This window comes from Poecilia latipinna, unplaced genomic scaffold (assembly GCF_001443285.1).
Source record: "Poecilia latipinna isolate Pla-1442-1.1 unplaced genomic scaffold, P_latipinna-1.0 Scaffold775, whole genome shotgun sequence".
NCBI classification, from domain to species: domain Eukaryota; kingdom Metazoa; phylum Chordata; class Actinopteri; order Cyprinodontiformes; family Poeciliidae; genus Poecilia; species Poecilia latipinna.
Window position 1 is genome coordinate 213,344 of NW_015113391.1, and position 26,502 is coordinate 239,845.

Genomic DNA, 26,502 nt, shown 5'->3' on the forward strand with positions numbered 1-26,502 from the left:
AAAAACAAACACCCTTTTTTTTTTTTTCTTTGGGTTTTTTTTTGGGGTGATTTTTTTTTTTTTTTTTTTTTTTTTACAAACATACAAATCTTTCTCCTTCTTAAGCCAGTAAACCATTAATTTAAGCTGCTTTTACTCCCCAGAAGAACATAAAACTCACAAACATCCCTGATCAATATTTTCTGAATACAAACTGAAATCTGAAAGCACCCAGGTCCAAAAACACGAACTCAGTCTTTACGTTTTTTTCACAGTCGCATTCCGCTGGATGTGCTGGTCGTCCTCACCTGTTGCCTCCCATGTTACCCTGTGGCCATCCGTTCATGTCAGGGGAACCCTGGAAAGCGGCGTTCTGCTGGCCCTGCTGCATCATGGGGGACTGTGTGTGCGCCATGCGCGGGGAAAGCAGCGGGCTCTGCGGCGTGCTGGCCCCAGCAAAACTCCCGTCTGCCTGTTGGCTCATACCTGCAGAGGACGAATTCAAACACGTCAACCACACCGGTCCCACAGAAAGTAAGTACATTAAACATATTTAGAACAAATGCAAGAAGAAGAAGAAGAACAAGAAGAAGAGTGTGCTGTGACAAAACAGATGAGGTATACAAGAGGCCTCTGTGTTTTGAAGTGAAAAAGTGTCGGCATTCAGGCAGGTGGAATTTTCTACATGCATTTTAACAGAAGAAGAGAGAAGATGGAGGAGATTATTTAACAAAAAAAAAGCGAAATCTCAAAAAGACGTAAATATGGTAAATGTCATTAGATAAATCAGGTAAATGTACGACAAACTATTCAGAGAATTCATGGCCAAACGGAGGTGGGTGGGTCGATTTATTGAGCTCTGACTCCATCTAGTGGAGTAAAAAAAGCATAACTAGGAGATAATTTATAGGTTTACTGAGTAAAATATGCAGCTTAATCTGTATCGGTTTATGATGATAGTGATCATCAGTGCATGAAATTATAAATCTGGCGTTCAACATCAATTGGAAGTGACGCTTTCCAATTGATTCACATCAACACACACACACACGTACACACACATATATATATATATATATATATATATATATATACAGCGTTCTTGGGTGAAGTGTGCTGTTTGCTGGCGGGAGGAGCAGTACCTGAGTTGGGAAACTGAAAGGCACTGTGATGCATTTGAGGGCTGAGTACGCCCACATACTGTCCGCCCATCATGTTTGTGTTTCCCATCATCATCTGTGAGGAGGAGGAGGTGGAGGAAGAGGAGGTGCCATGCAGGTGGAGCTGAGGGTTGGGGGGCAGAGTGGGGAGGCTGGGGGAGAGAGGGGAGGAGAAGGGGCTGGTGGGAGGTGACGAGGCCAGGCCTGTACTGGTACCGTAGCTGGGCGGGTAAGGGAACTGCTGGGGGGCGGCCTGGGGGTTCCTGGGGTTGCTCAGGCCTCCGGCCATGTTGGGAGGCAGGCTGAGGCCCTGGGCCCTCATGGCTATGCTGCGCTGCTGCTGGACCTGCTGGGCCTGCTGAACGTGCTGCTGCTGCTGCTGCTGTTGCTGCTGCTGCTGCTGCTGCTGCTGCTGCTGTCGCTGCCTCAAGTGGTTGCTGAGCATCTCCCGCTGACGCTGCGCCAACATGTGAGCGTTGATGTTTCCCTGGAAACAGCAGGAAAAGGAAGCGCCAGAGCGACGGCGAGACGAGATGTCAGATGTAACCCGTTTTGCAAATGCGTGTCTGTGGTTGCAATGTGTCCAAGCGTGAAAAAAAAAATTTAAGGCGTATGGAATACTTTTGGAATATACTGTGGCGTCTTTAAGTATTTCGTTTATTGTGAAGCAACAGGATATATCATCATAAATTAGCAGATGGAACATGTTTGTGCAGGAATGTTATTACATGACTGTGGTTGTACCTGGTTTGGAGCACTGGCTCGTAGAGGTAGGTTCACATTTGACACGCCAGGCATCTGAGTCATCATTGGCTGACTTTTCTGCTGGAAACACCCCGCCCCCCCACAAAAACACATTTAAGCACAAATAAAAAGAGTTACAGACTTAAATTTATTTCAGCACCTCTTTAATTCATTTTTAAGTTTTACTCTCCGTAATCAACATCAGTACATCAAAACCAACATGTAAATATGGCAGATTTAGCCACAAGGGTTCATTTTCATCTCTAGTCCCCTGACAGGTTGACGGCGATAAACAACACACACACACACACACACACGCCATAATTTACTGCAAATTACGAGAAATTGGTAATAATAGTATGAAACACATTAAGACCACTAGGAAGTCTAAATGTGTGCAATCAGGGGCTTCGAATTCGTCAGCCTCGAGAGCGATTACGTAACTCAAACCTGTGAGTTCAGAGTCGATCGACGGGGCTGCGTGTCGCCTCATGTCGGGTCGGTCTAGCGTACCTGTTGGGACTGAAGCCGGTGCTGGAGCTGCAGCCGCAGCGCGTTGGGCTGGTTCGGGGCGACCCCAGCCGGCCTGAGTCCGGGCCGCTGCATCCTCATCATGGGGTAGGTCGGCCGGGGCCCCATCTGGCCGGCCATCGGGTGAAAGCCGGGCTCCTGCATGGGAGGGCCGGGAAAGCCCCTCGGCACCATGTGGGAGGGCGGCGGGCCGAACTGCTGCGCGTACATTGGGGGCTTCTGGTCCAACATGATGGCTGGGTCCGGGGGGAACTGCTCTGGTTCCAGTGACTGGCTCTGAAACGGCAAACAATCGACATTAGTGGAACATCTGCAAGAAATTGGTGCAAAAAATGACAGAGAACTTACAGAACCTTGCTAAAGGATTCAGTCACCTTAAACTTTTTCTAAAGCATTTTCTCACAACAACCGTAAATGTCATTGTAGTGTACTGTATTAGGAATTTACGACCGTAACACCGACCTGTCTGCTATGTGCTTTAATCTACGGGATGCTCTTTACTCACTAATGTCCTCTATGAAACTTCTGAGGCCTTCACAGATTAAACTGCAAGCGGGTAGACTCTTTTTTTTTTTTTACTAATGACGAGACATTTGAAGGTAGCTGGTTGCATCAGATTTTATTTAGAGGTATTCCGATTTAAAAAAAAAAAAAGAGGCAGTATAACAAATGCACAGCAAAAATATTTAGACTTATTCGATAAGATTTATGACAATTCAAGTCGCATCATCACCCTTGTGAGAAACGGTGTTAGAAAAAGCTCACCTGTTCCACCAGGGCGGGGATGCCGAGAGCTCGATCGATCTCTTCTAATCCGTCAAAATCTTTTAGTGCCGAGTACAGCTGGGACATCAGGGCCCCCTCGTCCACTGCGCTGCCTTGATCGAGACTCGGGTTGCAGAGGAGATCATCTTGCTGTGCAGGTCTGTAGAAAAATAAACAAAAATGCCTAATGTATTACAGAAAGGTTCGGGGTTGGGGGGGGCGAGAAACAGTGTCTACATTTAAGAAAATCCCCAGACGCGGAGATTGCCACCGGCTCCTTTTGGGAACACAAAACGATCATTTGTGGGTTAAAAACGTACCTGTTCTGGTTTACGAAAGGCGCCTGATCGATTGGCATCATGCTGTCCGGCCAAGGGGCCGTCTGATTGGGCGGAGCCTGCTGCTGGGAGAAATGGTGGCCGACCATATTAATGTCCATATCAGGTTGGGCTGAAAGAGAAAGGAAGAATATCCAGGTTAATGGAATTATTAGAGAGATGCCCAGAGATTTTTTTTTTAAATACTTTTACAATTTCTCTTTCACAAGAGCAAAAAAGGTAAAAATGATGGGTGTTAAAATAATTCACCTGCTACACCGCGACCAACCACAAGATGGCATCCTTTACAACTCTGAGAAGCTAGTAAGCTATGAGGGGGTGAGCTGAGGTCTTCCTCACTCTACTTTAGCAGCTTCAAATGGGCGATATCATGAACTACAGATTTAAAGTCTTTGTCATGCAGCTTTTTATTTCTGCGCCTTCATACCAAGACGTTTTAAAGTTGGCTCTCACCGTTGGCCATTAGTGGAGACTGCAGCATCGGCCGGGGTGCTGGCTGGCTGTTGGGTCTCATCGGAGGATTGCCGGGCACCATCCTACCCTGCATGCCTCCTTGTTGTCCCGGAGCGGAAGCTCCAATAGGAGGCGCAGAAGCTGGACCGGTCCATCCCTCCGGCTGCTGCTGCTGCTGCTGCATGGCTGGCCGCGGACCACCTTGGGTCATCAATCCTGCGGGAGCGGGAGGAAGGACAACGACGCAGAGACGAGAAGCGGTGAGAAAACGGTCCGAAAAGATTTTGGAGAACGTTCTCTGCACACATATTGCGGCGGTGGTCTGTGGATCGATGTGAAAGGGGAAATCTTTTGTGAGCAATGCTGGAAGTTGCTCGGGGAGGATCGATATGTGGGAGACGCAGTGAGAGAAACTTCGCTGGTGTGTGGGCGACTATTTCCTGTCACAGGAAGTGAGTCAGTGTGTCATGATGTTGATGGGTTCGGGTGAGAGACACAGAGGCAGAAGGAAAAGTGTCTAATCGGAATTTGGAATCAGCCACAAGTGTCACAGTTCAAGACTACAGTTGTATTTTTGTTTGTTTTTTTTTTTTATTGGACCACAACATAATTTGATTTGACTTGAAGAGCTCTTGGTTAGACTTACCTGCATTGCCCATACCAGGCTGGTTGGGCATCATGCCATGACCTCCCAACATGCCTTGCTGCTGATGCATTACAGGGTAAGGGCTGTTGGCCCGTATGGGGTACTGCAATGATGGCTGCTGTGAGGGGACATTCATGTCCAGAGAGACACTCCTCACTGGTAATGCCCTGCCCGGCTGCCCTGGTCGGACAGCGCCAAAATCTAAAAAGTAAGAATAAACAGACTTTAAAAAAAAAGAAATCCTGTTTTTTTTTTTTTTTCTTTTTTTTCCCCCTTGAGTTTGAGAGCTCTACTTACTAGTTTGACCCATGCCGGGTCCGAGGCCTCTGGGTTGCTGCTGCGTCGCCATGGCGGCGTTGCTCTCCGACATCTGCAGGATGTCATTAAAGATGTTCTGCTTGTCCATGGGACTGGGCAGCGAAACCGGCCGCTGCTCGCAGAAGAGCTGCGGCTGAGCGCTCTGCAGGTCGTTCAGGATGTCGTCAAGCTCCGATGACTATGAAAACACAAACAGATGAGGCACGTGGGATTCCAATTAGAAACTGATTAAAGCCAGACATGGAAGTACCGATACATAATGTTCTAATGAACGTTTGACGAGAGATTCGACCGGAGAGGTCTGCTGGAACGCCTTCTGTAGAGACAACCTGATGCTCAGACGACAAAAGAACCAAGGAGGATTCAAACCAAAGAATCTGGCTCTAGCTAGCATGGTGGCTGTAGCATCGTGAAAACATTCACACTGCTTTAAAGTTCAAATTAGCAAAAGCAGTTTTGGACACAAGAGAAAATGTTTCATCTTCAAAGACCCCAGACTTTGAGTTTTGTTTCCTGAAAGTCAGATTTAGGGCTTTATAAGACTTTATAATGCACATTTAAGGCCTACCTGCTGTGCTAAAACAACTCAAGTTATCTTGCTTACCCAATAACTTATATTTAACTTGTTTAACAACTGAAGTACAACTATGTTTGTTTTTTGCGTCTTTTGTACCGTTACTTAAATTCAAGGCCTTGTAATATACACAAAGCTCCACACACAGCGTTCATTCCAAGAAGCTGTTAGTCAATTGCTGAAATGTCTGTTTTCAAGCCAAACTGTGTTAATAGACTTTTATTCCTATAGTGAATGATCTGGCAGAGGATTACTACCAAGAACATTTTAACTCCCTTAATAAACAACAAAAGCAAGTCTTGGTAGGAGAGGAGAGACTATGTCTTGGAAAAAAAAAAAGCTGAAGAATGTGCGAACAAATTGAGGATGCAAAACATTTAAGATGCAGTGTGGGAAAAAAAAAACACTCAAGACATTTTAGAAACCAAAACCGAGAGGATCAAATTAAAAGGACTTGTTGGAAACCTTTTTACAACCTGAAACTCTCCTGTTTCAGAATCCGAAATGTATAATTTTCCAACTAGATAATGGCGTAAAATAAAGAAGTTCAACCGAAGAGCCAAGCGCCACTCAGGGCTACATGTAAATACAAAAGGAATATCATCTGACGTGACAAGTTGTTGTAGCTTTCCACATGCTTTTATCTTCAACAAGGACAAGGCCAAGGTGAGGAGAGAGCTTTACTTGCTCAGTGATGGGAGTTAAGGGTCAGGGAAATAGTTGCCATTTTTAGAAAATAGAAGCAGCCTCCAACAGATACTCGGTTTTCCGAGACGAGGCGAGCGTTTCCAGATAGCGGCGGCCTCGTGGAGCCACGGCACTGATAAAAAAAGAACTGACTAGGATTTTCTTTGTATTTTCATATACTTCTGGCACTTTCAGTCGTCTGACATGTAAAATTAAAAAGGCCAACAGGATGTTTGCTTTACGTAAAAGACGTTTCACGTAAAGTAAAAGGAGAAAGACAGAGGAGAAAAGCAAGATGCAAACTATCTTCATTTACCAACAATAAGATATATCAAATCACTGTCAAGCCTGGATAAGATTAGAGTGCTAACAAGGTCACATGGATACTGTTAATGCTGTCATATGAGCTGCAGAAACACAATCTACCCAGTTTTCATACTACAGGCCTCCTGAAAAACTCGTTCATGATGACCTTTCATTTGCTCCAGTTTAATACAAACTACTTTCATTTTAAAGGGGTAGTTTATTTCGTCATATTACATAATGTAGCAATTATATTTCCACCTGGAAAACGAGTGACATAGATTATTATCTTAAAATCCAATAGCATTAAAATGACCACTTGTTCAACTATAAATAACTGTTAAGTTGAAGGGTGAGCTGTAAAAAAGGGAACAAGAGAACAAAAAAAAAAAATGAAACCACATTGAAGCAAACAGACTGTTCATCGACTGATCACAGGTTTAAGGAAATAGTCTTAAGAACTTAAAATTTGTGCCTGAATCTGGGTTTCATGTCATTTTCTGTTCAAGCATGTACAGCATCATTATGGCACAAGGCTTTCTGTCTCTGCATCTCTACATCTTGGCCTCCAACAACACAAACTTGCTTTCGTACTCGCTCCTTAGGTGGGCCACACACGAGACGCTAAAAGACGGGAAATATTTCATTCGTAAGTTTATTCTCTGGTCCAAAGGATGGGAGGCTGACCCCAGATAACTGAATTTGAGTCAAAAGGGTGTTAAAAGGCAACTGAACTCTGGTACACAAAAAAAAAACCCAGGTATCAGTTTGGTTGAAGTGAAATCTGGAGCGGTTCAAATGCACATGTGAATGCCGAATGAACTGGAGACTTCCCCAAAAGCAGGAAGCGCTCTATAGCGCAGGGCATTCTGGGTAACTACAACAAAAACAAACGCCCACATCTATCGCTAGTGGGAGAAATGGTTTGTGTTTTTTTGTTTTTTGTTTTTTAATCAGAAACAGAAGAGAAATCCTACTACTGTTAAAATCTGATGCCAATGCATTTTTGTTTACATTTTGTGAAGGAGGAAGTTGCGCTTCGCCTTCTTCAGAGGTTTTCCTGTTGTTTCCTACAGTGGTTCTTGGTGCAGCGCCGCCACAGGCGAGGAGGTGAACAAGGTTTTTTTTTTTTTTCAAAGTGTTTGGTTTATTTGACACAGTGCAGTGTGACAGCAAATCACACCAGGTGAAAATGTAACAAATGTAATTTCAGTCCCCAGTCGAACAAGTGTGAAAACCCTAAAAACTTACCTATATGGGGCTGTAGCTTTAACTGAAGGCATGTGCCATTCCAGGTTTTGCTTCCTTCTTTAAACTAATAGCTTTAAACTTTTAATCAGCCGGTGAACGACCCGTTTTAAATTTAAATAAGGTGTTCAAGAAACAGTCCACTCTGGCTTGCGTCTTACTCCCATTTCATCTTTTAAAAATTTAACTTTCAACCTGGTATTAGTCCAGTGGCACAAAACGCGAGTCGCAGCGACATGTTTTTAAGCTCTAAGACTTTGATCAGGAGTGTACATCTAACAATTATAAGAACACCAAATAAAATGAAGCAAAATTTAGTCAATTAAAAAAAAATAAATAAATAGCAGATAATCAATTAAATGTAATGATTTCAAGGCAGCCACTGGGAGTTTTAGTAAATAAGTTGCAGTGGCCATAACTGTCCAGCAGAGTGCATCGCGCCTGGGCTAATATTTACAGATCGTGACATACTGTACAGCAGTACAGCACCACAGTATTGTCTAGTGTTGCACTTCGGTTTTCCATACAGTGACATTTATTTGTCGGGCATGCAACTGCTATGGATGATAACAGGGTAGCCAAAAAAAAAAAAAAAAAATGTCTAACACAATATTTATCTGAAGAGCTCAAGGTCCTCAGCTTTCACGCGACAAGAGGCAGACCCGGTAGGGTCCTCATATAAACGGGAAGAAAATGATTAGCCCCGCAATGCTGATAATACTGAGAAAGGACGAGCGGAGTGGATATATAGGAGACCTGGAGAGAGTAGCAGAGTGAGGATGGAGTGGTGGGAGAGAGAAAAGCCCTAATGAGGTCAGGAATGATGTAATGCCTCTGTACACTCCGTTTGCTCTCCTCCTCCTCCTCGATTCTCTCTCCTCCCACTTTCATTTCTCTCCATTTCTAGTTGCTTTTACTCTTAATGGGTTCTGCCGCTATCAATCCTTTTAACTGGCTGGCCTTCGGTGCATGTCTGTGTATGTAATTCAATCCGTGTTCTCCTTTTCTCAGCACTACAACCTATAAGCGTACGGACACAGGCAACGCGCAAACGTTCAGAGGCAGGAAAAAAAAAAAAAAAATAAAGTAAAAAAAAAAAAAACACAACCTGGTAAATATATAGTCTCAAAGCACTCGCAGATTAGACATTTATCACCCAATTAAGTCTTAGAGTCCACTCTGAAAGCACTCAAGAAAAAGCAGTGAAAAAAATTGCACCTTATTTAATGCATTATCAAACCTCATTTCTTAAAATAAGGTAGAACCAGCTCCTGAATAGCGACGATGACAGCAAGTTAGATTACTTAAAAGAAAAATAATATTTAAGTACCGACATAGACAGAGAGTGATCTTCATGCTGCAGGAATTGGCTGTCAGCTGCTGATGTGTCCTACATTTTTATGCATGTTTCATAGTTTAGGCACTCGGAGACATTTGCATGCCTAGCAACAGCAGGCTGACGTTTCCCCACAGCGAGCCAGAGATGAAGCGCTGACCAACATCTACTCCTACAAACCAAACCGGGACTCATCCGATACTTGATAGAAACTAACACCTCTGCAAAAGTAAGACACTTTACTCTGTTTCACATACACTCGACGGCCACGTACACTTTGCCCGTAGCAGGGTGTGTGACCCTACTTTTGGCATTACAGTTTAACTGACTTAATTCTCAACATCACAGAACGGACAGGATCGGGATGTTTTGAATTTTGTGCTATTGCAAGACCTACCCATGCCTACATATTTTCATCAAATTCACGTAGCTGTAGCTGAAATCAAAATATTACTATTAATGTTCCCGACAGGTCTACTGTCTGTGCTTTGTTTACCAACTGTCCACATGTAGCTGAATTTTTAATTTTATTTTTCTTTTAAAGCTGCTGCCTATTTTTGTGTCCGTGACTTGCTAAACTGTATTGAAGACCATTGGCATCATCTTGTGCGCCCGTTTTTTTTTTTTATTTTTTTTTTTACCTTTTACAATGTTTTTTACAGTAAGTCTATGTGTCCTGCTCTGACTGCTGTATTCATATCCACAGACATCTCTGTCTGCTGAAACACCAATTATTACATTTCATGTCGTTCAAAGCAAAGGGCGAAGTTCATGAAGCAGACAAACAACTTTTTTCAATAAGTTCTGTCAGCACAATGTCAACTAAAACTGCACCGAAATGTTACGAGCTGAATCATCAACGACTCGTATGCAAGCATTAGCCTAGCATTTGTGGCAGCTGCCATGTAAGAAATTTCTCTGTCGAGTTATGCATCTTTGGATACAGGATTTTCTACTTGAGTTATCACTGCGTTGGAGCTGCTTATTACAGCGGCCCTAAAAAACCCAATGACTGCACATTCTTTTCAAATTCAGATTTATGAAAGCTTTATGCATAAACAAAAAGAAGTTTGGTTTTCTCAAAAATACCGATATGAACCTGTCTTGTCCTTGACTAGTTCTTCTCAAGAACTGGTCAATGCTGGTGTGGAGGACTCCATGGCACAGGAGGATGAATGTCTTTTTTTTTTTTTTTTCTTGACTTAATTCACGACATTTGACAGGAAAAGGGAACTTCGAAACAGATTGAGTAAAGCAGAAGTGCCACTGTCAAGTATGCAAACAAAAATGACCCTGGTCCTGCAAGAATGCTGGCATTTAAGCTTGAAATAAATATACAAAATATTGCTGACAGATACATGACAACACCACCTACAGTAATATATACCAACATTTACCAACTACAGTCATCGATGAGCCATTAAAAAAAACTTGGTGAACGTCACAGGGTAGTGGAGCTTAGCGATTTTAGAAATAAGATAAATCTCTTCTTCAAGCCATTTAACATCTTTGAAAAGTTTTATAATCATATAACGTGTACATATTATATGGAGCACTGCGAAGCTACTTTTACCTCTATTTTAATTTAAATTATGGCCTATTATTGTTTTTCCTTTGAAACTCATATGATTTTCATCAAAAAGTGTGGATCCTGCATACACTGTGTGCTCAATTATAAGGGAAGTGATTTTTTTTTTTTTTAAGCATCTAAGCTGGATAAACTTGAATGCTGAATGGATGTCACCATTCCAGGAGATGTGTATCTGTGTAAAGAGGCAGGGTGTGGCCCAAAAGATCTACAACCTATATCGAGGTTGTAGATTTATTGACTCTCAAAAGTCAAAAATTACCAAAAAAAAATCTCTTAAGTGGTGCCGTAATCTTGAAATTACTAAGACTTGGGGCGTGATCCCAGAAAAATCAAAAGCTTTGTTACAAATGGCCGACAGGGTGAGAAGAAATGACAAATTAAGCACCAAGGATTTGAGAAGAACCAGGTGTGAAGCTACCAAGAATCCATCATCTTCCAGCTCCATTATATTTCATAACTGCCAGAAGATGTTCGGAGACACGGCCCAGGTAGTAAAGGCTGAAACCCGACCACCACTGAACAAGATTCGTAAGCTAAAGCATGTAGACTGGGCCAAGAAGTATCCGAAGACAGATTTTTCAAAGATAAATCCATCTTTGCAGTTCAGATGGATGAACCAGTGGGTGGAACATCTACCAGTCCATACCAGGTAAGGGACTGGTATGGACTGGTATTATTAAATGACAAAAAGTTGATAGTCTAATAAGTCAGTAAACTGACGGACTTCTCCGAATGGAAGCTTATCGCTTTTGCTGAAAAGAAAGGTCAAAACTCTGGTTACAGATTTTTTTATTTCTCAATTTCAGAAATGATTACTGGAATGTTTTGACTTGGGGATTATAATTCTCACTCGGAGAAAAAAAATGAGATGGGAAAATGTGCATTTTAATTTTGTTTAGATAATTCTGCACAATAATTGTGCACTTAAGAATATTCTCAAAAGAAAATCAAAATCTCACTTTTACTTTCTTAAACATTCATGCTTGATGTTTACCAGCAGCTTGGATTAACGCTCCAGTTGGTGATCAATAAAAATAATCCTCAAAAATAAGACTTGCCTTGTAATTGTGCACACACAGTTTATGTCAAATCTGCTTTCGACCAGTTAAAATGCAGGTAAAAAAATCTCAATCCAAATCCCAGCTCCTTTCCTCCAGCCATGTTTATTTATTTATCTATCTTGTCTGGTAATTAGCGAGTATAGAATTACATTTCTTTCACTGGAGCAACAACTTGGTAATGGCTGCCGCTTAAGAAACTATGTATGACAAGTGATCAAATTACACAGCTCCTCTCAAGTAACCAGAGGCTGAAAAATGTTGAAAGCGCTGCGTCGCGAGCGTGGCTGCTCAGCGGTGAGCGGCCTCCCTCGCAACTGCGCCTGCTTTCGTTTGGACACCTGCTTTGAAATGATCTCATCATAACGGCTAATAGCTAAAATCGCGTCAACGACAATCCGAGAAGCAGCAACGTGAACAGCCAAGGAATGGGCATTTAGACTGAATTAAGAAACATTTGATCACGATAAGAATTTTGACTCGTCCCCGTCTCGAATGTCAATAAATGACGCTAAATAAACCAAAGCAAACTGACGGCTTTTAGTGGAAGTTTTATTTTGGCTATTTTCCTCCAACATTTCTTCTACAATATCAACCAATAAATATCAAATAATAAAAAAAAAAGATTAAATGTGGTACCTGTGTGCACCTCAGTGATGTGTATATATATATATATATATATATATATACATACACACACATCACTGAGGTGCACACAGGTACCACATTTAATCTTTTTTTAAGCGCCATAAGCACACTTATGGCGTCTTGAAAAAAATGGCTTATTTTAAAAGGAAATATTTTCGAAGAGCAATATTTGAAGTTCACACCGTCCGCCCCTAAAACAGCCCTCTGTTTAAAGCGGCAGAGGAAAGTGGCAGCAGGGTGTCGGTGGCAGGTGCTCTTCTGCCACGCAGCTGGAATGTGAAGCAGCCGGATGCCATCGCCACTGTGGCTTTGGAGCGGCAGCGCGCGGAGATTTAGGATAAAGCCATGTGGATGGATTTTACGCTTCCTGGCAGGTAAGTCGAAAGTTCTCAACTAAACAGAGGACCGCCATTAATCCAAGTGGATGATTCAAGAGTGTCGTAGGGTTCACGAACATCACCGGCATGAGGCAGGAAATGGACAGATGGACAGAGACATTCTTTGCTGAAGAACGGACTCTTCAGAGTTGTGGGAAAACAAAAAGGTAAAAACAAAAAACAAAGCTTCAAAATTTACAGAGTGGATCAGGTTTTATGAGACATATTTCTATAATGATTTGATATAATTTAAATATGGAGTCTGAAAAATACCGATAAACGGACAAACAGAAAAGCATGAGACAGAGGGATAAATGAATAGTAGGTTGGATGAACAGGTGGGAAGAAAGACAAGTGGGTGGGGTGGATGAAAGATCTCAACATACTGATGGATAAAAGACTTGATTGATGGTGGTGGGATGGGTGGAGGAATAAGCAAACAGATACATAAATGTGTGAATAGATGGATGGATGAATTGATATAAAACTTCTAATGTTTTATTTCCATTTCTAAACTGGCTTGGAAATAATCCCAACATCCTCGGCGTTCTCTTTACGACTTCACTTTTGAAAATACTTTGTGTGAAAAATGCTTAGGAAATCAAATTCTAAACCTTTCCAGACTGTTGGACCATAACCCTGTGTGTGTGTGTGTGTGTGTGTGTGTGTGTGTGTGTGTGTGTGTGTCACGTTTTCTCGTCTCACTTTGTAGTGAAAGAACAAAAAAAGGTGCGGCGACACTCTCAACACAGTCACCTAATGCGTCCACCTCCTGCTCTGTTGATAACCGATAGCTGATCAAATCACAAGCTTCAAGCTGCCATACAGTGAACCGCAGCCATAACTGGGATTTGATTTCTCATTTAACGCTGCCCCGGCCATCAATAATTCAGCCCTGAAACGATGATGGTGAGGAGGAGGAGCAAGGCAGAGGTAGGTTGAGAGTCAGTGAGGAAGCAGTGGGTGAGGTTAGTGGAGAGGATGACTCTCGGTAGCTAGTTCAGTCAGCTTTCACACACGGCCAAACAGCGAGTCACCATAAGAGCGCAGAAAACCACACACACACACACACACACTCACACACACACACACACACACACACACACACAGTGACTAATGAAGTCACAGATTAGTGCGTGTCTAACAAATGTCCTTTTTCTCATTAGAGAAATCTGTTAGCCTGGAATGAGCCGTCGCCGACTGAAGGAATGACTGCTTTTAATAACGATCCCATTTCACGGCTGCCGTTAAAAACCACCGAATCCGTTCCATTGTTCGGGTTTACTTTATTGCCTTGCACCTCCGCAAAAATCAAACCTTCATTATTAAGCCCCGCATTCTCTTCGTGTACGTCCTACAAGCCCAGCGATCGCTCTGCCCGCCATCTCCATGGCAGCAGCGAGAACACGCAGGAGCATATGGCTCATCATTTTCACTCTGCATGCCGACGCTGGGCTCTCCTGGGGGCATCTACACCTTCCTCATCTCCCTCTTCTTTGTTCAGTCTTTCATTATCCAGCAAATCGCGTCCGCCCCTGTTGGATATGTGTACCTAAACAGCCTCCACACGAAAACGCGGCCGCCGTGTAAAGATGCCGATTCGGAATAGAAAATAAGAGAAGGAGATCAATAAGAGGAAGGATATTGGTGTTATGCTCTGTAATGTGGCTTAGCAGTGCAGCTTCCTGTACGAATAGGAGTCTTATTGAACGTGTGAGGCCATCAAACCTCTGCCCTGTCGAATCGACTTGAGTTTCACTCTCACTGTTCGCTCCTTTTTTTTCTCTCTCTCTCTCTCCCTCTCCCTTCCCTCCTTCAGCGCCGAGCCCGCCTCCGGCTCTGCCAAACCTGAGGACTCCGGCCAAATGCAACTAGGATCAAATGGCTGAAGAGAACCACAGGGAGCTCCCTCCAAATGTCACAGTTGTTTGAAGCTGGGAGATAGATTCCCTTAGCGGGCCGCTGCCAACACAAAGGCGGTGAGGGAACCAGATGTGTTTATAAGCCTTAATAAAGCCCAGGCGCGGCAGATTCACTGGAGAAGACGAAACTCTAAAATGCGAGGAGAAGGAGGAAGTTTTCACACCCCGTGCGAACCACACATTGCGTGAGGGTCGCGCATTTTATTGGCCTTCTACGTAATGAATCGACACAGACTGAAGAATTGAGAAGTTGACATGGCGGATAAAACCTGAAAAGTTTGACGTGCATTTGTATTATTTTAGAATATATGGTAGGGCTGCAACCAACTATCTTATTTATCAATTATTCTATCAACTATTCAGACGATTAATCGATTAATCTGCTAAAAAAAAGCATTCTTTCGATTATTTAAAAAAATACTAACATGCAAAGAGCTCAGCACATTCTGCTCAACTTCACACAAAAATAGTTTTATTGATGTTATATGGTATGTTGATTTTTTTAAATTAACGAATTAATAAATGCATACTTTTCCTTTTGTTCTAGGTAGAACATAATTTCAGACAGGGTTTTTTTTTTATATTTTAAATGAAAACCTTATATATTTTTTGTACAATTTTAGATTAATTACTGCTCCAAGTATTTATTCTTTCAGCAAATTGCCTTTTTCCGAGTCTATATATTCCAGCTAACGATTAATCACTTACCAAATTGAATGCCGGTTATATCTCTAATCGATTATCACCATTAATCGTTTCAGCCATAACATACATCACCCACTTCCTCTTCACAAAAACAGCTCAAGCTCAGTCTGGTTAATCAGAGAGCTGCCGACGTGTGTGTGTGTACATAAACAAGAACGCAAACAGACCCACAGCAGAGGTAATGTTTTCTTCAAACACTGACCTGCTCGGCCCGATCGTATCCGGCGTCCGGCTTCTCCACCTTGACCTGGGGGTGTTCCTTGACCTTCACCTCCCCGGGCTCCAGCTTAGAGACCTTGTCCTTCATTACAGTGTCATCCTTATCCAGTAGATAGCGCAGCAGTGCATTGTCCTTCTTCTTGGGGCTCAACGGCTCCTGCTTGGGAGTGATTTCTGCCCCCGACGACGGGTTCCCAGCACCTTGTGATTGGTCCTGGCCCAGCTCCTTGCCTGTAGCCTCAGCGGTGAGCTTGGCCAGGTCTACAGGGGATGTACTGTTCTGGAGCAATTGGTGGAGGATTTTGTGTTTTTCTTTGAGCGAGGTGGCGTGAGTGCTCCCGACCGCGTGGCCGCCTCGGGCCCCGGCTCCAGCCTGGTCCTTTCCCTCTCCTCCGCCGCCCGGCGAAAGGGGCGTCTCCAGGGGTTCCGGTTTGGTGGTGAGAAGCTGCAGTAGCTTGGTGTTTCCCTTGTTGTCGTGGAGGCGGCTGTGGGCGTCATGAGCGTCCAAGGACCCCTCCCTCTCCTCCTTGGGCTCCGTTTGGTTGCCCTCGGCCTGAGCGTGTACCTGATTCACCTCCGAGTGAGTGCCGAAGTCTCCAGCTCCGCCCGCGATGCTCGAGCTCCCTCCGAATTTTGACATCATGTGAGGGTTTACACCTGATCCCGGCGTGACCCCGGCTGGGGAGCCTATCTTCCGGTCAGGGGAGCCCAGTGTGTGTGCGTGCGAGGGCCCGTGCCCCACACCGTGGCACTCACTGAGGGCCTGCAGAGCGGACAGAGAGCTGCTAGTGTAGCTGTTAGAATGGGCGCTGCCCGCGCTTCCAGGGCCGCTGCTGCACATCCCGACAGGAGAGGGCGACTGCAGGCCCCCGGCTACACGGGGGCTCCCCGCGCCCCCTGGGCTGCCCCGGTGCCTTGGCGACAGCATAGAGTTCTGCTGAGGCGGGTGGGGCCCCCCAGCTGGACTGGGGCTGGCACGAGAAGGGCTGTTCATCCTCCAGTTGGGGCCCTGCTGCGGCGGCTGCATGCCCCCGGTGTAGTTAGGGTGTGGAGGGGGGCAGCCGAAGCGGTAGCCCTGCATGTGGCCCCCCATGGCTGCTGGCTCCCTGGGGCCGGCGGGGCCCGGGGGAGAGAAAGGCGTGCTGTTGCTGCTGATCGTAGTGTCTTGGCCCTGAAGCCCCAAACCGGGCAAACCGCACGGGGTCGGTGGAGTCATGGAGGGAGTGGAGGGGTTCATCGGTTTGGGGGTCATCCCCGTTTCCTGTCCACCCATGTCCTGACCCATTCCACACACCGGGTGCTCTCTGAATGAACAGATAGAGAAATGTCTCAATTATTAAACTTTCAGACAATAATAAACAAAACAAAAAACAACAGAGTGAGAAATGAGAAGTTACATCTCTGCAAGTATTTTTGATGCAATCTAAAAAAAGAAAAAAAAGAAATGAGATCCGAGTAGGAACACTTCACTGACTCACTGGGCAACTTCTGCACCAGCTTATCACAGGTATAAATCTTAATATCAACTAACTTCACGGAGGATAAATGTAGTCATGAAGGGATAATCAGCCGTTTCATGTCCTCCTTGCTGTCACTTTACCCCAAGTGTCTTTAATGGATTGGGACTCAAAATACAAGAAATTAAGCAAAACAAACAAACAAACAAACAAAAAAATATCTCCACTTTAATGTTTCACAAAATACCAACCCAAAACTGTAAAATGTAACTGTGAACGGAGACCGTAAAAGAAGTGAGTGTCGTATGTAAAAAAAAATAAAAATACAGATGTACGCAACAGCTGTGCTTTATTTGGAATCTCTGCCGTCATTGTGTCGCTTTCCTGGAATAAATCGCATTAAGATCTATTGCTGTAATTAACTTTTGTGCATACTCTTGTCTTTTTCCTCAATAGATGGAGATATTGCCCATTCATAAAAACGGCGATCCAAAGTGCTTTACGGGAAATCAAATGAAAGACATTAAAATTGCCAAAACCTTGAAGCTCGCTTGAAACGTCCAACACTTTAAAGAATTGCATGAAAGCATAAACACGTTAAAATGGCCGTTATTATCTCTTCATGTCACATTTCAGTCACGGATTTGGCCCTGGAGGTGGAAATTCAGTGCATAAGCAGTTGTGTGGAGCATCAACAGGCTAAAACTCTTCAGCAAATTCTAAGATTAGTTTTCTTTCTGACAGATGTGTAGATACGGAGACGTACCTCTGTAGGAGGTGCAGGGACATGTAGAGCTGGGGTTCGTTAGTGGCAGATGAGCGCACCAGTTTGCTCTTGGTGTGGGCAGAAACGATGGTTCCATCAGAGAGGGAGAACCGGTAGATTGGACTGAACGCTTGACCGTGGCGGAGAACTGTAGACACAGCAGGCTTCACGTCAGCAAGCACACAATAATTTTTTATTTTATTTTTTGGAATAAGATAAAACACATGTGTTCCTGCTGGTTCCAGTGTTAGAGTAGATTGATGGATCATCCAAGGACTGAAGTTCATGGTTGGCTGCTTTTTGTTGCAATTCATTCAAATATTTAATATTTAAAGCCTTTTGTTTCCCTCCAGAGCCTTGAACTTCTTTCCCCTCTTCGAAACATCTAAAACAAACTTCAAAGTCCTTTATTATGACCTGATATGACAAACAAACATGGAAGCAGTGTACCGTTGAAGTTACAGGTTTAACCATTTCACCGTTTGCCTTTCAGCTTTACTTGTCCAGATACATTTCTGCCCATTCACCTTTAGAATACAGTTCAAGGTCAGTTATACTGGTTGGAAAAGCCTCCATCCGACTATTTACATTGAATTTAATGACTTATTCCTGCAACCAACTGTGAAGATGTGTAAAATAATAACCTTCTTGCTGGTGTCTCTTGGCAAAGGATATCTCCCCGTCGTTCTGCAGGTGGAACCTCTGGATGCAGCGCCGTACTAGATCCTCCCAGCCTGGCTTCATGGACGCTCGCAGTAGACTCGTGTCCAGCGACGTAATCTTACCTAGTCGCAAAGGAGGACGTTACGGTAGCTGCAGGTGTACGGAATTGTAAACTTCTGCCTCGCGACCCAAACTGGCTGCTAAGTTTCAACGAGGATTTCAGGTCGAATAAAAGTCACCGTTTTGCCACCTGGTTTAACAAGTACGTCCAGGATATTTGTGTCGACACAGGCAATCGCTCGCAGCGGTGCGACACTTGTCCCTCAAGTATGTGCCATTTGAAATGGAAGCAGCAGACCGCTTAAGGGCTGACAAACTCTCTCCTGCTTGACTGACAGCTACATGGACCAGCTTGTCACAGTAGCAATAACAGGAGCCATTTACAGCAATACATCACATCTAACAATCACCAAGGCGTCAAAAAAAAAAAGGAACTACAGAGGCAGACTGGCAGCTTACGTGGTGTTTTGCTTAATTCTAAGGGGGGGGTTTCAAACTACGTGTCCTAAACGCCACAAATGAAGGTGATTGTCGCGCTCTGTGTGGCGCTAACGGACAGCTCGGTAAGTAGAGGCTGCCATTCATGCGCACCTACGGAAGCCTGGGCGGGAAACTACAGGAAATTACTATATGTCGCTGACTAACCATGAAGGTGTGTGTTGTTTTTTGTGATGTGGTTGTGGGTGTGCATACCACACAAACGGCATTAGTACATCAGAGGCCAGGAGACGCGCGCACAGCTGCGTGCGTGTATGCAACAGTTTTTCTTTTCACCTCCCACAGTGCAGACAAGAAGGGTGGCTGCAGCCAGCTAGTCCAATCCTAACGGGGGTCTTTTGTATGATGCTTAAATACTTAGCAGCGATGTCTGCCGATTTGTGGAGAGTTTGAAATTTCTTTCAACACAAAGGCAGTCTATTTTTTATTTTATTTTATTTTTCGTTTGTTTTACTCAACCTAAACAAGTATTAAATCGGATGCACATTAAGATCTCCGATCTCCATGCGTCAGTTTGTAGCTGCCGTCCGTCTGATTCCCTGTACCTTGCAGGTCCTGGCGAGTGGTGAAGCTCTCATGCGTGGGAAGCATGGGCCTTTCCTTCGTGGGCACCCTCCGAGCCACGCAGATCAGGCACGACTGGAAGTCTGAGAAAAAAAAAAAAAAAAAAAAAAAAAAAAACGAAGAAGAAGAGAGCGAATAAACGTCAGGAACAAAGGACAAGGTGGAGGATGGAACAAAGAGGACGAGGATAAAACATGAGAGACGAAGAGGGAGTGAGAGGGGAGGACAAGGGGGGCGTAAAGGATAGAGACAGAGGGAGGGAGTGATAATGAAATGCATGTTATTCCCAGGCAGCATAATTAATACAGTTATTAATGAGCGTGGGGATCAGGGCTCCGCTCCTTTAGCGAGGAGCAGCTATTGCTGGCGAGGGAAATGATGTAGTGTGACCTTTCGGAGGAGTCTGAGTGACTTGATAAGTGTTTGCGTCCGCACCTCCGTCTGGTCCCGGCTAAAGCGCCGTCACGCACTCATCGCGCCTCCTCCTGCCCCAACACGGCTCAGTAATGACAGTCTTCTTTGGCGAACGTAAAAATAAAAAATGACTTCGCCAATTCGACTGCTTGGGTGACCCCAAAAAGTCTGCGGTCCAACTTTTTTGTGAGCCAATAATATCCACAATCCCTCATGTTCCTCGCAGAGATGTGTGCCACAGGCTATCACACACACACACGTGTATAGAACCTCATGGGAGGTCTGGCCATCAAAGATCTTAATCGCTATTAATTCCCCCCCCCCCCCCCATTTCCCTTCTTTCTGTTTCCGTCTGTGGCGAATTCCTCTAACTGTAACCGCCGATCGTGCTGTGGTGCTCAAATGCCCCAAATCATTCACACACCTTCAGCCAGCGATGTTCTCATGTTAGCCGGAAAACAGCTGGCAACATTAGCCTTTTATGTCGGGTGGTTCATAGCTCTAGGCTAATGAAAGCGTTTCTGGTTGGAGGTCATGTAAAGAACGCTCGTCTAATGCAGTAGAAACAAAGGGGCCCGATCTAGTAAAGTCAACGTAGACAGAGAAGACGGGGTTTTTTTTTTCCAAAGATGTGTCCTCTGTTGCCGTACACCGATTTCTAGGTGATGGACACAAATCTGTGTCCTTTCAGTTTTCAAAGGTCGGAATTTAAGCAGTCAGAAGAAAATCGAAACTAAATTAGGCATCGAGTTTGAAACCACAATCCAATCCAACGCTGGAGTTTGAATGTGTTCACTGTTCGGTTGTGCTGCTGCATCGTTATTTGCTTTGAGCACATCTGCATCAGGCTTCATAAGTTGTTACGAATTTGCTAAGTATGCATCGTGCTCTGTTACAAATGTAGAAAAAAAAAAAAAGTAGCCATAGCTACTTTTTCTATTTATGGCAACTTCCAAACAAGTAAGAAATATGCAGATATGTCAAAAATGTTACGCTAAATTAATAAAAAAAAAAAAATAAAAAAAACATTTTGTCCAAGGTTGTTTTATAAGGTCACTACTTTAGTGTCAACTGATCCTCCTATCCATCTCTTCCCCACTTCCCTCCCCACTTCCATACCGTCTCCTTCCTCCTTGATGGACTTGGGTTCTGACACTGCAAAACACTGCATGGTCTCATATTTCTGCTGCTGGGGATCGTGCGACTCGTCCTGGTTCTCGCTGTGCGGGTTCACCAGCATTCGGCAGTTGAACGTGTGGCTGTTCCTCCTCGGACCCTCGCTGGACCACGGGACGCCATTGACTGCCGGAGAGAGAGAGAGAGAGGAAGAGAGGTGAGGCAAAGGAGACTTTTATAGTCTGTGAGAGGGTGAGGGTGGTGGTGGGGGGGGACACTTTTCCCTGCGACTGAAAGTGAACGGTGAAACACGAAGTATGCAAAGAGCGAGCCAAGAGGAGGCGAGCGCGCTGCAAGTGGAAGACATAATGAGAGCAACGCAGGGAGAATGAAGGCAGAGGAAGTGCGAAAAAAAGAGGAGAGCTGTTGCTGGGTAGAGATCAGTTTTAATGAGCAGTTGGAACCCTGAGCCATCCATCCACAGCAGTGCATCACAGCCAGGCCTCCATATGCACGTCCTCCCAAAACATCACTGCCCATCTTTCTTCTCCTGTCCAACACTTACACAGGCACGAAATAACTCACTCAGAAACACACAACGCACGCATACACACACGCACGCACGACAAGCAAGATAAAAAAAAAGACATGTATAGGCCAAACTCATTTCTTTCTAGCAAACTCCCATCACACTCCATCTGGTTTGTGATCTCATTCAGTGCATTGATAATCTCCCAGTAACTGGGCCACAGCCCAGTGATCATTTCCAGGGTACTCTGCTCTGCGCAGCTCTCCCACCCAGATGGCTGGGTAACTCAGACCTCAATCCAGAGCACCAGCAGAGGAGGACTCGGAGCTCCTGACGCGATGCGGTGGCGGCAAAGCTCACCTTATGGGAAGTGAAGCCGTACAGGTTAATTTGAGGGAACGAGATGATGGAGGGGAGGGAATTCCTGAGCTAAGCTGAGGATTGCACAAACAGTTGTAATGTTTACATTAAATAAGCACAAAGCATAACTTCAATGGGTGGGCTAGAAAGTATGGGAAATTGAGAACAAGAAAAGAGGATCTCGATAGGGGTGTGCAGCAGAGAACGAGAGAAAAACATAAAAAAAAAAGTGAAGAGAAGGGGAAGGAAGGGCACGAAATGAGAATGTAGGAAGAGCATTATGCTGCTGACAGGAGAGAGAAGCCAAAAAAGGAAGTTAATTAGCTGAAAAGCGAGGGAGGATGAGGAGAAGAGTGAGAGGAAAAAGTCTGGGCTGAGCATCAGCAAAACAGAAAAAGAAGAACCTTTAGGATCTTTGCACACTGCAATTTTTTTTTTTTTAACAAGCCAGCTTTCAGGCACTGAAAAACCACCGTAAACATTTAAATCACAACGACATGGCTAATAAAAAGCACCAGGTGACGCAAGGGAGACGGAGCGGAGGCAGAATTCGTTGGCAGGGAGAATAAGCCGAGGGCTAACCGAGGGATTTAGGCAGCAGGTTCTTGATGAACTCGGCGTGATCGCCGACGTGCAGCACGCTGTACACGCTGGTGTTCATCAGCTCCTCCTGGTTGTAGCGCAGGTACTGGGTCACGTTCTCAGACACGAACACGATGTTGCCCTCCATGTTCACCACGAAGAAGAAGCCGTCGAGGGCCTGGAGGGGCAAAGAGGCGGTTTAGAGTTTGTTTACAAAGTTCCTCCTCACAAAAAAAAAAAAAACACAATTCATGAATAATTAGGATTTTATTTGTGCAGCAATCACCCTCATTAATCAGAATATGTTAATAACCCTGCTGCAAGTGGCCTAAAGGGGGAATATCACCGATTAATATGCTCTCCCTTTTCTCAGACAAGGGAAAGCTGCAACTTTAATTTATTGATGCAAGTAATTGTGTTTTTCTTCAGATCTACCGGGTTTTAATCTCTATCATTTAGTATGGAACGCATTAAAGAACAGCAGATACTATGTAAATATTGTCTGAAGTCTGGGAAGCCGGTATAAATATGTCTCTATTTATTTTCTGCCAAGGAAACGTGTAAAGAAAAATAGTACAATGTAAAATGAAACACATTGAAAAAGTTCTAAAAGTAAAGTTGAAACATGTCAAAAATGAACAAAGTAATTTTTGACCTTTATGGAAAAGTTGCAGTAAAACCATTTTTTTTTTAAATCCAGATTTAAAGAAGCCAACAAATTCTGGGACATTTCAGGTTGGAGCAGAGGAGCAGAGAGACTAAATGATGCTTCCTCTAATTTAATTCTGGTCATAGCTCCTAAAGGGGGGGATCAAAGGGGTCTAGATAGTTAATACTGTAAAAGATAAGCCTATACCTTATAGACCAATATGAAAACAGAATCTATCATTTTACAGACATGCAGCCGTTTAAGTTTATTTTCGTGGTGTGTGCCTGATTGTTTTGTTTTTTTATCCATAAAGACACAAATACATTAAGTGACCCGAGAAAGCAGCCTTGAGACAGTCCAAATATAATATTTCTCATTCATATTTAAAAACACACAAAAGATTATAGATCAAGCTTCTATTTAAAAGCTCTCCACACCAAACTAATGCAAGAAAAGGAGCTAATAATGACACAAAGGCCGTTTAAGACCAAACCGCTTGATTAGAAATTAGCCCTGCCAAGACGTTTGCGTCTGTGGTGAAATGGCAGGAGAGTGGTGTACGGCAAAGACAAAACCTCATATAGTGAAGCAACTGTAGCGAGCATCATTCCGCCTGCCACCAAAATGTTGAAACAAGATGAGTGACTTACTATTCTAATTTAAGCTAATTTAATTTGCACTTGCAATTTTGCTTTGTTTTATCATGCCTTTTAATTTGCATGAAGGACCAATTGAAACTTTTATCCAATTTGTCCTAAATACACGGCTAGTTATTGTCTGACATTTAGCCCTTAGAGGAGCAAAATGTGGCAGAAAGCTTTTAAGCCGTTTAGCAAAATTAACTAAAGAGGCTCCTTCCTAATATGGGAGATTTCTTTATTTTTATTAAGAAAAACCAGAAAGCAACATTTGAACTATCTGCCATTTTCCGTTGTACCGTACCCGTAACGGCCCATGACCTAAAAGTGGAGTACACGCTGAACCCTCTTATGTTTAAACTCTGTTATTTGTATGTTATTACACTATGCTTACAGAAAAACCACTGGTACATACAATTAGTACCAGCTAAAAAGAAAAAAAAAAACAAGCTGAACATCAGTGAAGCTGATAAAAGTAGAATAAACCCATGTGGCTGATTAAAGTATAAGAAGGAGGAGCAGCACTTAATTGAAAGAACACAGCCCCAGGTCAGCCATTACACACAAGCTGGTGTCAATTAGGCCATCAAATCACCTACAGCCTTCAGGAACAGAACACTGGCGCTTGTAAAGCCGGTGTCACGATAGAACCGAAGACATCTGCTCTTCATCTGTGCTTAATCGATCGCTACGGTTAAACTGAACAACTGTCAAACTTTTCAGCGCGACATTTATTGTCGTTCCTGAAAACGGCTACAAAACCAACAGCCCCACGGAAAAAATGTTAAGGTTCGCCGAACCCTTTCCATCTGATCCAAGATTACAGCGTGATGGAGGTTCTCCCTCGCCTGCTCTGACACTTCCTAATCTAAAAACAAACTCAAAGCTACCTCATCCATCAGTGCATTAACTGGGCCTGCTCCAAAATGCAACGTGGTTGTGCAAGTCCATCCTGTGTGAGGAAAGAGCATGGACTGGACAGGATAAACATTGCGTCGTGCCAACTCTAATGCTCCTCCAGACACTGTTGCTCAACGCCGTTAGCCAATACTTTTAATTTACAGTGCCCTCCTTAAATATACACTGGAGAGACGGCTGAGCCAATACGAGTCGATGTGTTCCAAACGGCAACTTTGGGAATAATTGTACAATTCCTGCTCCCAGCTCTATTTACTTGTGAACAATAACTGCTGCAATAACTTGCTGCAACGTAACATTAATAGTTTTTGGTAATGACCGAAAAAAAAAAAAATGTTATAGACATCATCAAGAATAAAGAGCAAAAGCCATGTCAAAGTATTTGTAGGAAGTTGAGATTTTTGTCATGTCCGAACCAAATATTTTATGCTTCACTGGGATTTTATGTGAAAGATCAACACAAAAGGAGCAAATAATTTAGAGTTTCTGCAGTTTTCACCAACTCAAATTTAAGACTTTAAGACCTATTTAAGGTCATTATGAATAAAAAAAAGAAGGGGGAAAAACAGTATAGGATAAACAAGATTATATAGTTCAGCCACAACAAAATTTAACACCTGTGATGAAAGTATTTAAAAGTAATATGAAACAAAATAATAATTTGGTGTGCATTTGTACTCAGGACCCCTTGAGTTAATACTTTGCACAACCACCTTTCCCTACAAATACAGCAGAAAATCTTTTGGTATACATTTCATTCCACTGATTTGCAAACCCATGAAAAAAAAATAAAATAAAAATATTAGTATCTTCTAAGAAATCAAAGATTCCTGCAACAGTATGCCTCCCCCATCATGCTTCCCTGCATTGGGTTGGTTTATCCAGAAAGATGAGCATCAGGTTTGAAGAAAAGCAAAAAATGTTGCTCTCATCTGCCCAGAGTGTCTTAATCAACATACAGACCAGACTAAGGATTACAAAATCCACTTCACAACTCCATGTGTTGAATAGTCACATGCAATCCCAGCAAAATGCATTGAAGTTTGTGGTTGTGACACAAAATCGGGAAAAGAAGATACGAGTGCTTTTTAGGGCACCGTATACATAACAGTGACGTGACGTAATGAATCTGTCCACAGAAGGTTAAAAGAGCAGCACAATGTTTCCCCACACTCCTCTCCATCCCTCTGTGTTTGGAGAGCAAAGAGTCTCAGAGGGGCAGGGTGGGGGGAGGAGGAGAGGAGGTGGGGATGTGCGTTTCTGCTGCCGGCCTTTCTCTCCTCTGAACGGCCTGTAATGAGCCCAGGATCGCGGAAGGGATCGCGGCTCGGAGCGGAGCTGGTGTGAATGGCCTATCGCCGTGTTTTGGGGACTGCTGACAGATGGGAAAGCTCGCAGGCTGCGCTGGGCTATATTTAGCCGCGAGTTAGTGTGTCGATTCAGTGACGCTGGACCAGGAGAGCTATAAATATTCCATGACAGGACGGATCTAGAGGCGAAAGAAGAGGGAAGAAGTGGGAGAGCTGGGGGGGGCGGAGCGCGGGAGATCTGAGCGAGGCGGGGAGGGCGGAAATGGGTGAGAGGACGGACTCAATGGACTGATTCATTCGATGAGCTGTTGCTTTCTTTCCCATTATACGTAAGCACTTCTGAGGCTCTCCGTTGTACAACCGGGCCATTGCTCAG

At 43.9% G+C, this 26,502-nt stretch overlaps 1 protein-coding gene across 5 annotated transcripts in view; it reads right to left on the minus strand.

Annotated features, from left to right (window-relative positions):
- ncoa2 (nuclear receptor coactivator 2) overlaps window positions 1-26,502 on the minus strand; it is a 55,486-nt gene that overhangs the window by 6,711 nt on the left and 22,273 nt on the right. Inside the window, exons 5-20 of one of the 5 annotated variants that reach the window (XM_015046341.1) lie at window positions 22,612-22,789; window positions 21,144-21,326; window positions 19,592-19,693; window positions 18,470-18,610; window positions 17,826-17,973; window positions 15,586-16,906; window positions 4,914-5,112; window positions 4,617-4,817; window positions 3,971-4,186; window positions 3,500-3,629; window positions 3,180-3,339; window positions 2,397-2,690; window positions 1,884-1,964; window positions 1,558-1,626; window positions 1,122-1,521; window positions 288-465 (exon numbers count right to left, since the gene is read on the minus strand). In XM_015046341.1, the coding sequence (XP_014901827.1) occupies window positions 288-465; window positions 1,122-1,521; window positions 1,558-1,626; window positions 1,884-1,964; window positions 2,397-2,690; window positions 3,180-3,339; window positions 3,500-3,629; window positions 3,971-4,186; window positions 4,617-4,817; window positions 4,914-5,112; window positions 15,586-16,906; window positions 17,826-17,973; window positions 18,470-18,610; window positions 19,592-19,693; window positions 21,144-21,326; window positions 22,612-22,789 (4,001 nt within the window). Of the gene's footprint in view, window positions 1-287; window positions 466-1,121; window positions 1,627-1,883; window positions 1,965-2,396; window positions 2,691-3,179; window positions 3,340-3,499; window positions 3,630-3,970; window positions 4,187-4,616; window positions 4,818-4,913; window positions 5,113-15,585; window positions 16,907-17,825; window positions 17,974-18,469; window positions 18,611-19,591; window positions 19,694-21,143; window positions 21,327-22,611; window positions 22,790-26,502 lie in introns of all 5 variants that reach the window. The other 4 variants (XM_015046343.1, XM_015046340.1, XM_015046339.1 and 1 more) reach the window with 4 other exon arrangements.